At 45.1% G+C, this 14,225-nt stretch overlaps 1 protein-coding gene across 1 annotated transcript in view; it reads right to left on the bottom strand.

Moving 5' to 3' along the window:
• The window catches only part of LOC143983031 (multidrug and toxin extrusion protein 2-like), a 292,152-nt gene that overhangs the window by 78,319 nt on the left and 199,608 nt on the right, over positions 1–14,225 (bottom strand). Inside the window, exons 8-9 of the mRNA XM_077482258.1 lie at positions 13,620–13,717; positions 9,038–9,151 (exon numbers count right to left, since the gene is read on the bottom strand). Of these exons, the coding sequence (XP_077338384.1) occupies positions 9,038–9,151; positions 13,620–13,717 (212 nt within the window). The remainder of the gene's footprint in view (positions 1–9,037; positions 9,152–13,619; positions 13,718–14,225) is intronic.

A 14,225-nucleotide genomic window follows, 5' to 3' on the forward strand; every position in this document is an offset into this window, starting at 1 on the left:
GCGCAGTCCCAGCACTCTCTGACAACACAGTGGATACAAGCAGTAGGGGCTTCCTGCCACTCCAGCTCAACCAGTCAGCTTCGCCCCCCGCTCACATAGGTGCCCCTGCCTCGCATCTCCACCAGCTTGCTTTCCATCTAGCCGCCGGCATTTCGAGCCATCCATATACCTTGAATAGAAAAAAACACTGCGCTATCTCTAACAAACCAGCCCGCTAACACACTAAAAGTGGAAATTTCTAGTACAATTAATATATAAAGAAAGTGTCGCACTAAATAAAATAAATATAATAAATATGTGCAAAGAAAAAATCTCTGTCCAAAATGTAAACTTATACTTATTTAACGGGTTGCCCCAATACTCATTACATAAGCTGTGTATATGTATGAATATTACACGTGACAAAAAAAACAAAAAAAGGAAAATATAAATTATTTATCAAAGTCCTCCAGTGAAGATTGGTGCAATGTCTGCACGAGGAACCATCAACAATCCCCCTCAGCTTGAAGAGTAGTGACAAATATCTTCCAGAAAATCCAAAAAGTACACAATACACCCTTATGTGAACACCCCCACCTGGAACAGATTTTAGGCTTACCGGATGCCTATGACCCAAACGGACATACGCCTGAAGGGTCCAAACGGCTTTGGTTCAGAATGATTAGATGGCCTCCAGGGCGTCCAAGGAGACGAAACGCGTCGGAAGAACCTCACTGCTGTGATTTTTGAGAAAGCGCTATGTCAACTGCAGAAATGTAAGTTTGATACCTTTTTTAATAAATTTATACGTTTTTACGGAATTACGCTATTTTGGTTCCATCCTTTCATTCTGTATGATCGTCTGGGGGAGTGTGATCAGTTCTATTGATTGGAGGATATTTGGCATCGGGTTTAGTTTTGGAGAAGTTTCTGCATTAACCAGTTCTACTCTTTATGGTTCCCTAGAGGCCATCTAATCGTTCTGAACCAAAGCCGTTTGGACCCTTCGGGTGTATGTCCGTTTGGGTCATAGGTGTCCGGTAAGCCTAAAATCTGTTCCAGGTGGCGGTGTTCACATAAGGGTGTATTGTGCACTTTTTGGATTTTCTGGAAGATATTTGTCACTACTCTTCACGCTGAGGAGGATTGTTGATGGTTCCTTGCGCAGACATTGCACCAATCTTCACTGGAGGACTTTGATAAATAATTAATATTTTCCTTTTTTTTTGTTTTTTTATTCACGTGTAATATTCATACATATACACCGTTTATGTAATGAGTATTGGGGCAACCCGTTAAATAAGTATAAGTTTACATTTTGGACAGAGATTTTTTCTTTGCACATATTTATTTTATTTAGCGCGACACTTTCTTTATACATCCATATACCTTGGACAGAGGACTATTTTCTACCTCCCTATGCCTGTTATATCCCCTACAATGTGAGTGCATCACCTTATGTTTTTATTATTTACCACTTAATAAATTGGATTACTACACTATATTGGGCTCTTTGGCACTTCTCTTTCCTCTTTCCTTTTGTTCCAGGTACTGGCTCTTCCAAGCCAGAATTAAACAGGCAGCCTGTTTTCATATAGTGTCAGTAGGGATGAGCTTCGTGTTCGAGTCGAACATACGTTCGTCTCGAACATCGGCTGTTCGCCCGGCGAATTCCGAACGTTATGGGCCGTTCGCGCCAAATTCGTGTGGCGCTCACGGCCCAAAATGCACTGCGTCATCGCAGTGCATTGCTGGCTCATGATTGGCCAAGCATGCACTGTGACCCCGCATGCTTGGCCAATCACAGCGCCAGCAGCGAGGAGAGCCATGATTGGCCACAGGCAGGATGCCTGTGGCCAATAATAGCTCAGGCTGTGTAGTACACGCCCCACACTATATAAGGCCACCAGCGCGGCGGCCTTGTGTAGTGTGTTGGCGTCTGAAGAAGTTAGTGGGTGTTCTGTGTACCTTCAACACAGTACACACCGATCGTTATCGGCCGATTTTCGATCTTGCTCTTCTGTAGTGGTTGTTGTCTGCTTGCCCTGACCGCAGTATACACCGCTATATTCACCTCACCTATATAGCTAGTGATCTATCTTTTATAATAGAGCTTGCAGTCAGTAGTGTTAGGAGCTTGTGCGTGCTGTCTGCGTGCTCTGTACCCAGTACACACCGCTATATCCACCTACATAGCTCTTCTCTATTTTAGCCCACTTGCCATCTGCAGGAGTTATTGGAAGTTGTGTGTGCCTCCAGCACAGCACAGTATACATCTGTATATACCCCTTTATCTCTGGTGTTCTATAATAAAGGCATCTGCAGGAGTTATGGGGTTTTTTGTGCCTCCAGCACAATATACACCTGTATCTACACTTTATTGCTGTTCTCTAATAGAGCCATCTGCAGGGCTTAGTGGGTGTTGTGTGACTCAATTACAGTATACCCCTTTATCTCTGGTGTTCTATAATAAAGGCATCTGCAGGAGTTAGTGGGTGTTGTGTGCCTCCAGCAAAATATACACCTGTATCTACCGTTTATTGCTGTTCTCTAATAGAGCCATCTGCAGGGCTTAGTGGGTGTTGTGTGACTCCATTACAGTATACCCCTTTATCTCTGGTGTTCTATAATAAAGGCATCTGCAGGAGTTAGTGGGTGTTGTGTGCCTCCAGCACAATATACACTACCCAACTGCTGTTTTACCCAACTCCCTTCAGGCCATTACCATGTCTGGAAGGCCAGCAAGGAGAGGCAGACAGGCGCGAGCCGATAAAAGAGGGCAAGCAGGCTCTGTGTCTAGAGACAACAGTGCTGGTCGTGGACGCGGTGCATTGTCATCAGCACGTGGCCATGGGACACGCTTGTCCTTCTTTTCGGCAGCTGGACATGTTGAACCGCAACATGCCAACGACTTGGTAGAGTGGATGACCAAGCCCTCTTCATCCTCCTCATCCTCTTTCACCCAGTCTCAGGGTACTAGCAAAGCAGCTGCCAACGCATCGTCTTCCCTCCTCTCAATGTCATCATCAGTGACTCCTTCCCTAGACCCACCACTTCCTCCTGAGGAGTCTCCTGAACTCTTTGAGCACAGTGCTGGGTACATGCTCCAGGAGGATGCCTAGTGTTTTGTAGGCTCTGATGATGACACTCAGCTAGAGGAAGGCAGTAGAGTGAGCGCAGAGAGAGGGGATGCTCAAGAAGGACAGCAATCTGGCAGTCATGTTCCACAAGCTGCAGCATACTGCCAGGTTTGCTACAGCGATGAAGAGGGAGGGGATGATGAGGGCACTGACTCCACGTGGGTGCCTGGTAGGAGAGAGGAGGAGGAGGAGGAGGAGGAGGAGGAGGAGGCACATGTCCAACGAGGCAGGATGCCCTCCGGGGGCCAGCTTAGGGGCAGCACACCGACTGAATCACACCGCAGAGCTCCGCCTGTGCAGGGCGCTGCCTCTGCGTGTTATTCTAAAAGTTCTTTGGTGTTGGCCTTTTTTGAGACGAGTGCATCAGATCGCACCGCTGCTATTTGCAACATATGTCTCAAGCGTATCTCGCGTGGCCAAAACATCTGCTGCTTGGGCACCACATGCTTGACCAGACATATGTTGACCTGCCATGCAGCTCGTTGGCAAGCGTACCTCAAAGACCCACACCAAAGAACAAAGCGGACCTCTCCTTGCTCCTCATCAGCTGGCATCTCCAACCCCACTAGACCTTCAGTCCTCTCTGAAACCTGCTCTGAGAGGAATGAAGGTGTAGAATTAGGTGTGTCACAGCCAAGTGCTTGCGGCGACTCTGCTAGCAGTACACCCACGTCCGATTATAGCAGGCAAATGTCCCTGCCCCAGCTGCTGGACCGACGAAAGAAGTTCACTCCCAGCCATCCACATGCCCAGCGGTTGAATGCTAGCTTGGCTAAATTGCTAGCACTTTAACTGCTGCCTTTTCAGTTGGTAGACTCGGCCCCCTTCCGTGAGTTTGTACAATGTGCGGTTCCTCAGTGGCAGGTCCCCAAACGCCACTTTTTCCTCACGGAAGACGATTCCGGCTCTCTACCGGCATGTGGAAGGCAATGTCCTTGCCTCGCTGGACAGGGCGGTCAGCGGTAAGGTGCATATTACCGCTGACTCATGGTCCAGCAGGCATGGACAGGGACGTTACCTGTCTTTCACGGCCCATTGGGTCACTCTTCTGGCAGCTGGGAAGGATGCAGGACAAGGTGCAGTAGTGTTGGAGGTTGTTCCGCCACCACGCCTCCAAAATGCTACTATTGGTTGTGACACACCTCTCTCCTCCACCCCCTCCTCTTCTTCTTCCTCCATGGCCTCTTCCAGTGCTCTGTCCTCAGAACCAGCGGTGCTCCGTAGGCGTTCCAGGGGCTACGCAAGTACGCCCCTGGATACCATGCCGTGCTTGCGCTGGTTTGTTTGGGGGACAGGAGCCACACTGGGGCGGATGTTTTGTCAGCTCTGCAGGGGCAGGCCGAGAGGTGGTTGACGCCACGCCAGCTTAAGCCAGGAATGGTGGTTTGTGACAATGGCACCAACCTCCTCTCCGCCCTCCGACAGGGACAACTGACCCATGTGCCCTGTGTAGCTCACGTCCTTAACCTGGTGGTGCAGCGGTTCTTGGGCAGGTACCCCGGCTTACAGGATGTCCTGAAGCAGGCCAGGAAAGTCTGTGTGCATTTCCGCCGATCATTTAATGCCTGTGCTCGGCTGGCTGAGCTCCAAAAGGAGTTGAACCTGCCCAAGAACCGCCTTATATATGACATGCCCACCAGGTGGAACTCAACGTTGGCCATGCTGCAGCGGCTGTACACGCAGCAGAGGGCCATCAATGAGTACCTGTGCGACTACGGCACCAGGACAGGGTCAGGGGAGCTCGGTTTTTTCTCACCACGCCAGTGGGGCATGATCAGGGATGCATGCACTGTCCTGTCACCGTTTGAGGAGGCCACAAGGATGGTGAGCAGTGACAGTGCATGCATCAGTGACACTGTACCTCTTGTCCACCTCTTGGAGCATACGCTGCGTGGAATAATGGACAGGGCACTTGAGGCAGAATAGAGGCAGGAAGAGGAGGACTTCCTTGCCTCTCAAGGCCCCCTTTATCCAGACAGTGTTCCTGCTGTGCCACCCATCACACAGGAAGAGGATGAGGAGGAGGAAGAGGAGGAGGAGGATGATTGTGTCAGCATGGGGGTGGAGGCTGGCACTCAGCATCAGCAGCAGCAGCAGCAGTCTTGTAGGGATGATTTACAGTCCCAAGAAACACGTGGACTTGTACGTGGCTGGGAGGAGGTAGCTGCGGATCATGTTGCCCTTAGTGACCCAGAGGACTCCGGACCGAATGCCTCAGCTAACCTACGCTGCATGGCCTCCCTGATCCTGCAAAGCCTGCGGAAGGATCCTCGTATTCTTCGGATCAAGGAGAGGGACCATTACTGGCTGGCCACTCTCCTTGATCCACGGTACAAGGGTAAGGTTGCCGACCTTATCTTGCCATCGCAGAGGGAGCAGAGGATGAGACATCTCCGGGAGGCCTTGCAGAATGGTCTGTGCAATGCGTTCCCAGAGACTGGGAGGTTACAAACTCCTGGTCCTGGACAACATGTTGCTGAGGCATCGGTCAGAAGGAGTGGTGGAGAAGCTGGCCGTCTGACTGATGCTTTCAGACAATTTTTTAGTCCGCAGCCCCAAGGTATGATCGGTTCCAGCAACCATCGCCAGAGTCTGATTTACATGGTGCAGGAATACCTAGGGGCAAGGTCAGACTTGGACACCTTTCCCACCGAAAATCCTCTGGCTTACTGGGTCTTGAGGATGGATCACTGGCCAGAGCTTGCACAGTATGCAATTGAGCTACTGGCTTGTCCTGCATCCAGCGTTCTTTCGGAACGCACCTTCAGTGCTGCTGGTGGCTTTGTTACCGATCACAGGGTGCGCCTGTCTGCCGAATCAATTGATCGACTGACCTTCATCAAGATGAATCAGTCTTGGATCACCCACAGCTACCAAGCACCTGAAGCTGATGTAACCGAATAATTTTTTTTGAAATATCACATCCCTTCAAGACTGCCTATGCTGATGCTGAGTGACTGTCCTGTTATGTTGATTGTCTATCCTCTTCCTCCTCCGCTGATATGTTGGAAGAACATTTCTGGTTCTGGGTGATGCCATCAGCCCAATTTTTCTGCCCCTGTTTAACAGGGGCGTTTAATTACAATTTTTGATGCAATGCTTTGCAGCAGGGCTAATTCCTACAATAAAAATAGAGTATATGGGAGAGGTTGCAGTGTCGTGGCACCAGCACCAGTGCCTAAGGCCCAATTTTTCTGCCCCTGTTTAACAGGGGCGTTTAATTACAATTTTTGATGCAATGCTTTGCAGCAGGGCTAATTCCTGCAATAAAACTAGAGGTTATGGGAGAGATTGCAGTGTGGTGGCACCAGCACCAGTGCCTAAAGCCCAATTTTTCTGCCCCTGTTTAACAGGGGCGTTTAATTTCAATTTTTTATGCAATGCTTTGCAGCAGGGCTAATTCCTGCAATAAAACTAGAGTATATGGGAGAGGTTGCAGTGTCGTGGCACCAGCACCAGTGCCTAAGGCCCAATTTTTCTGCCCCTGTTTAACAGGGACATGTAATTACAATTCTTGATATAATATTTCACAGGAGGGCCCGTTCCTGTGCCCACCCAGAGTAACTGTGTGGACTTATAGTGTTGTGGCACCAGCACCACAACCACCAAAGGTCAATTTTTCTACCACTGTTCAACAATGGCATGTAATTACAATTCTTGATATAATCGTTCACAGCAGGGCGCTCCAGCGCCCACCAAGAGTCACTTTGAGGGCTTACAATGTTGTGGCAAAACCAATACCTTGTTCCGCCATTTCTGCAGAGCATATAGGGCAGGCCCCTACTTTCAAACATCCAACTTACAAACATCTTCTACTTGCAAACGGAAGGAGACAACAGCAAGTGAGATGAAAAAAAGATGTACGACAAAACAAATTATACAGGGGTGATAACCCTTCCCTATGTTTTCCAAAAAGCTTAAAAATTGTTTTTTTGACTGGAGCTACACTTTAAAAATGTACCAGTTGAAAATTACAAACAGATTCAACTTAACACAACAAACCTACACAGTCCCTGTCTTGTTTGCACCGCCTGTATACTGCTGTTCTGAGTATATAGGGCCTGGGGGCCACACGCATTTCCTTTTTTTAATATGGGGTTCCCCTCAATATGCGTACAAGACCCAAAGGGGCTGGTAATGGGCAGGGAGGGCTACCCATGCCATTTTTCTCAATGATTTTCAACCATATTGCAGGAACCAGATATAACATTAAAACCGCAAGCAGTTTTCAATGATGTTATTTCCGTTTAATGTCATTTTGTGCAGGGACTATTCTAAACACGGGAAACACGTGGCACTTCACAGGCATACTACAGACACCCCCCAGGCACCATATTTAAAGGAATATTTCACTTTAATCGTCATTAAAATCAGTGCTCCCGCCAAAACGGCCATTTTTAAAAACAAAGTTAAAGGGAAAACACTGCGCTAAAGTTAGACATATATAACAGAACGGCCTCAACAGCCAAAAATAGCAGCTAACACTAAAAACAAACAAAGTTCAGCATGCAAAGGAAAAAAATTGTGTAGCGCTTCAATAGTAATCAGTGTAATCAACATAGATTAAAAAGGGCTAGCTGTTGGCACCCTACATTGCTTTTAACTTTATTTTATTCTATTTTTGTGATCACCAAGTCATTAATAACTTTTTGACTTCAATAAATTCGCATTTTATACCGTTTGACCCGCACCATGTGGAGCTCTTTTTTCTTTTTTCTTTTCTTTGTGGTCTAAACCCCCAAACATTTCCCTCCCCACTTGGGGTGATTGGAGTATTGGTGTAATGGACCGTGTCTGAGCTGGATTCCAAACTACCTCGATGTTCCATCTGTGAAACACACCATTGAGCACACAGCCGTTTGAAGTTCCTCCACCAGTCTAACGGACCTCCCTCCATATACTCCTTGGTCCCAGAGTGAGACCTCAAGCCTTTTCAGACTCAACTGTCATATGACTTTGTGAGTCCAACAGAGTCGGTAAGAAGTATTTATCTACCCTCTTTGACGTTTACAGACAAGCTGGCTTACATGAACATATCTGCTTAGTGATCTGTTTTTGCCGTATGACGGTCCAGTCATCTCCATACCAGCTTCATTGTGAAATTGGTGCCCATCTCATGGACTCTTTTCTTAAATTATTAACTATATGATTTTTGGTATTTGATTATTTTTTAATCTATGTTGATTACACTTATTACTATTGAAGCGCTACACAATTTTTTTCCTTTGCATTTTTAAAAACATTTTAGGCATTGACCCATGTCCCCTGGGGCAGGAGCCAGGTCCCCAAACCCTTTTTAGGACAGTATCTTGCATATTAGCCGTTAAAATTAGCACTTTTAATTTCGAACGTTCGAGTCCCATAGACGTCAATGGGGTTGTAAAGTTCGTTCGAATTTGGGGTCCGTTCGAAAGTTCTGGTGCGAACCGAACCGGGGGGTGTTCGGCTCATCCCTAAGTGTCAGTTACCATTTGTGGTTCAATAGACTTATCTCTAGCACATTACACGTCCTATTTGTTTTTATGCTTGCTTTCATTTTTATTTTTTGTTTCTATTTTCAGCACAACTTGTTACAACAGTTCATATTGTTGCACTATTACATTATATCCAGTTTGGCTCTTGTGAACTGAGCAGATCCCATTCATTCATATTTCTCCTCTGTATCTAACAGCTGTGAGCTAGTTTAGCACTACCACCACCTGCATTGTGAACAAGCACCTAGGGCAGAATTTTTATGAGCTATTAAACTACTTTGCACACTGATGACCTATTGACCAAGTCCCTGAAGGTGGACAGGCTGCCTGAATCTATAAAGGGGAAGCTGCATCAAGAGGCAATAGAAGGAGCCAGAGTGGCGGGACCTGGGAAATACATTTGGTAGAGTTCAGTGAAAGAATCCATAGAATGTAGAAACCAACCTGCTAAAAAGCTTCCAATTTCAAAGCTCCACCATTCAACGCAAAACATCAACATGCTGGCGATGGCAAGGCGTAAGTATATATCCCACTCCTGAAGACAGTCTTTGGACCATCCTGAGAAGAGAAGATTTTCCAAAACAGCTAAATAAGCATAACAGTTGATAACATTAATAGAATAACAGCATTGTTTCTTTTCATTCTCAAATATTTAACCTTGAAGTGGCACTAAAATCTGGTTTGAAAAAAAAAAATATTCTATTCAATAATGTATTCTTTTTTTTTTTTGCTGTGGTCTGCTACTGCGATTTGACTTGCTGCTAGAGGATGACTATATACATTTTCCTTGATTCTGCTGTATGTAAGAACATAGTCATCGTTTATTAGGCTGGATTCACACCTATGCGTTTTTAGTGCTTTTTGCATTTTGCAGATTTGCACTATAGAACGTGTTCCATAGGAAACCATGTTAAATGGACTGTAGTGCAAATTGCAAAATGCAAAAAGCACTTAAAATGCATAGGTGTGAATGCAGCCTTACTTGCTCTCAAGACAGACTATGGATCATGGCTATTGGAATTGTAACGTTCATAGGTCCAAACTAAAGTACACTACTCATTTCAAACAAAAGTGAAGGGGAAAAGGACAAGCTCTGTAAGTAATGAGGAACGCTAGAACATATAAAAACATAGTATGAAATGATTTAATGAAAAATGGGTTACCGGACTATAAGGTGAATTACAGGATCATTAAATAGTGGATGTGAAAGAATGAATTTTGGGGAAAAAAATATATAATTTAGTGTCACTTTAAGGTGAACTTTTGCATTGCCAATGCAGGTAAGCCAGTTATTTACATTTACCTAAGTTTTGTTCCTCCACCATGCTGTGTGGCTGCAAGGAGCAAGTATTAGAAGCCCCATGTAATATACAAGTCAAACCTGGCATGACAGAGCTAAATAACCTCTTTTCACCCTCATTGGACAGCACTAGGTGCCTAAACAAACAACTACCGCTGCTGTCATATCAGAGTTAATGTGAAAAAAAATAGATTCCTTCATCCACACAAAGAAGATGGGTGGAGGAATTCCCAAACCCCACTGGGACAATGTATTCTGATAGAGGGACCCACCGCTGTCAGAATACATGAATCAGCAGTCGCTCATCAACAAACGTTTTCCAGCATGTCCCTTCTAATGCAGTTGATCAAACGATTAACTTCTGTCGAGCAGAGTTGGCCACACGCTGATTGCAATTTTGACCATTAATAATGAACGATCAAAATTTTCATCACCATATGGCCACGTTATGGGACATGGTATAAGGAGTAACAAATACTGTGTATTTTTCTTCACTGCTCAGAGTTGAACAAAGCGTCACGTTGCTGGTAGATCCACCATTACAATTGTAGCGCTTACCCCCAAAGGAGCGGCTGGTTTTATGGGCTTACAGTTACCTTCTTCAACTTGATTTGTGTCTAAGGGTTTACCCTGGTAGATGGCCCAAGAACTATAGAGGCTGACGACAGATCCACTTAAATGGATTTTTATTTGCAAAAACGTAGTTAACAAACAGTTTCTCAGTATAGGATCAGAGGGTTTAGGTGAAAAGTTCAGGTACTCTAGATATCTAGATATCAAAGACAGTATAGGAGAACTCTCTTACTTTGAATAAATCCAGAGAATAGCCATTCACAGCTGGATCTTCACCCTAATTGGATAGTCCTTCTCTGACCAGGCCTAGCAGCCAACAGGGTACTTAAGTCAGGTCAACAAGTCAGGTCAACAAGTCTCTGCCACAGACTTTATGATAGACCACGTGTAGAACGCTCGTGTGGTACCAGTATCTTGCAGCCAGTCCGGCGAAACCGCACGAGATTGGATTCGTTTAGGTCCTTCGGCTTTACCAGGCTCTTGTTGAGAAGCCAACCCTTGCGTGGCCTTCTCCCGAAGAGTCCTCCCCTGGATAACTTAAAAGTTGCTGGGCCTCTCCACAACCTGAGATGGCACCGGACCACCTCTGAATCCCTCCTTTAGTTTCCTCGCCTCGGGCTAGCCAGCCCCGAGACGTAAAGTCAGGTGGATCTGCAGCCCCAGGCCATAGGCATCCTGGGGGCTGGTCAGGAGGACCAGGACCATGCAGTTAGAACATACTTCTGGACTGGAACCCCGAAACACGTGACGTCCACATCTTAAATACCCTCTCCCAGAAGGCACAGCAAGAGTGACACTCCCACTGGGCTGACTCAGAGAGAAAGTAACCTTAAAGCACCCAACCAGATTGTGTTACCATGCCTGCCAGAAGTGACAGTGCCCCCCATGGCCAGGCAGAACATCTTGTAGTCTAGTCAGACTGATGCTGAGGTCAAAATTTGGAGTAATTAAACCCAAACCAAACTGCGGTTTAGATTAAACATTACATTTCAAAAACACTTAGCGCATGCTCTTCAGGAGTCGGCACTACACAATGAACCCATTACTTTGCTTTAAAGGAAAACTCTAAATGGTTTTTGAACAATTATATTTTGTTATTTTTTAATGTTTTCACATTTATAAGCTATTTTGTATAGCTTTAGTTTTATTACTTGTGCAAAATGTTTATTGTTAAAATACATTATGCAGGCAGCCAGCACCCTTCTGTTCACAGGATCCCACTATTCAGATCAGGTACTTCTCTGTTTTACCACCAGTCAGGGGTAGCAGTAGAAGAGTCAAGGGATGATCACTACATGCAGATTAGGAAGGTGCGACATTAAAGAAAAGCTGTTGCTTTGGTCAAAGGACATTTTATACTTTTTCACACGGCTCAAAGTTAGTGCTGCTCAAGAATTCTACCTCTTTACCCAGATACATACCCAGATTCATAAAACATCTGGATACATTTGACTAAGACATAGGGTTCTGGGCTCCACAATAGTGTTCTCCATTTCTAATCCTCATCCGGCAACTAGTATAGCCTCCATACTGTATTTCACACTTAAGCTTGGTTTATGTGTGTTTTCAGCTCCTTCCCATGCATCATGTGTAGGGTAGCCCATTAATTTCAATAGCCTGCCCTAAACACAAGACACACGGAAAATAAGTCCCTGAAACTTTTCCAAAATGGTGCAGAAACAGATGTGTGGGAGTGAATAAAGATATAATGGCAATGCCGTGGGTCTTGAGAAAGCATGCAATATTGTACCTGTTCCTGTATTGCACTAGTGTGAACCTGTGTTTCATGGAAAAAAATCTCACCTGATGTCATTGATATGACCTCCCATGTCTTTATATAAACCCCACAATAGCAGCAAGTCTTAAACCACACTATTGTGTTCAAAGAGGCTAGGTGTTTGAAGGCTGCCAAAAGTAGGGGCCCTTCCGCTCAATCAACATCCCTCTTTCCAAAAAGGATATCATTCTTTATCTATATACACGATCGGAAATTCCGCCAGCAAAAGTCAGATGACAGCTTTTGGTTGGAAAATGCAATCGTGTGTATGCTCCATCGGACTTTTGCTGGTGGAATTCTGGCCAGCAAAAGACTGAGAGCAGGTTCTCAATTTTACGATCGAAAAAAGTTCAGATCGGAAATTCTGATCATCTGTACAAATTCCGACACACAAAATTCCTATGCATGCTCGGAAACAATTCGAAGCATTGAACTTAATTTTCTCGGCTCATTGTTGTGTTGTACGTCACCGCATTCTTGACGGTCGAAAGTTTAGCGAACCTTTGTGTGACCGTGTGTATGCAAGCCAAACTTGAGCTGAATTACGTCTGAAAAATCATCCAAGTTTTTTCAGACGGAAAATCCGCTCGTGTGTACGGGGCATTTGGATACCCACTACCTTATTTTATTCCCTCAAAGACATACAAAAAGGAGGTTTGTTCTGTTGGCTTTGGATCCTGAATGAACCAACCAACAATCTTCCATAATGCAATACCTTGGCCCTGGCTCTCTCAATAGACTAATCTGGGTAACCTCTGGCCTTTAATTTGTAAAGACTTCCACTTCCTTAACAAAAGTCAGGTTATAAGAACAGTTCCACAGTCTTCTCTTAGAGAAATGTCCAAAAAATGTATTACCTTATATCATTTGAAAAACATTTTAATTCTATTTTTTTTGTTATTTAGAAACTTGAAAAAGGCACCTATGTGTTCCAATGCACCACGCAAGACTAACAGCAGTGGGGGCAGGCTTTTGCAATGCTAATAATAATAAGGTTTTATTCACCAGGGCTTACTGTTCCATACATTTATGCAAAGGACCATTTTCACCCACATGGAATCAGATTGCATTCTGTGCTGTGCATTGTCCCCCCACATGGAATCAGATTGCATTCTGTGCTGTGCATCGTTCCCCCACATAGAATCAGATTGCATTCTGTGCTGTGCATCGTCCCCCCGCAAGGGTCACAACATGTACACTTGGGGACAAGCTTCAAGATCCGTGCAGTTGGCCCATCATTCATTTGAATAATTTGCTTGCATGCAGCTGCATGGTACACATGTGCCTCTTATAAGGGGAAAAAATAGCCTTTGCACTGGTGTATGGAACAGTACACCCATGTAAATGAATCCTAAGTATACAGTTACATAACATACCTCCCCATGTTTTCACATACACTTTTTTAGCAACTATGTATAAAAAAAGTGTAAGTGCCATCGCCCACTGAGAAATTGTGTTTGCCAAAGCTGAACCTCTGAAAAAAATGAGATAAACAATTAAATAATTACCATGGTGATATATACAGTTTTACAGAAGCATATGTTAGACAATTAATAAGTAATAATAAATGTTAATCAGATAATTGTGTAACGATGTGGACTATCAGCATGAAGTACCATACCTTTTGTTGCTTTAAGGCTCCACTTGTCCCTTCAGTAATCAGTGACCTCTTATCTGTGTGCCCAATAGTGTGGATTGTGGGGTGAATAGTTTTCCTTCAGATAATCGCTTAGCAGAAATGTATCCTAAGACTACACATCCCAGGGATCCTTGCTGTAACATGAATATTGCTGGAAATGACTATGAAGGGAGCCGAAAGAGCACGCTGAGCTCTCTTCCTTCTGGGCCTGATGCAAGACGGACCTCTCCGTGTAACAGGGAGAGAGGTCGTGGCCTACCACATGGCATACCACACGGAATCTCACTAAAGGGCCTAGCTCTGTTATCTGCTGTCGGACATCCTGTCATCAACTCTACTTGGA

Source organism: Lithobates pipiens, unplaced genomic scaffold, assembly GCF_037356315.1.
Source record: "Lithobates pipiens isolate NorthernLeopardFrog02 unplaced genomic scaffold, aLitPip1_a1.2 Scaffold_16, whole genome shotgun sequence".
NCBI classification, from domain to species: Eukaryota; Metazoa; Chordata; class Amphibia; order Anura; family Ranidae; genus Lithobates; species Lithobates pipiens.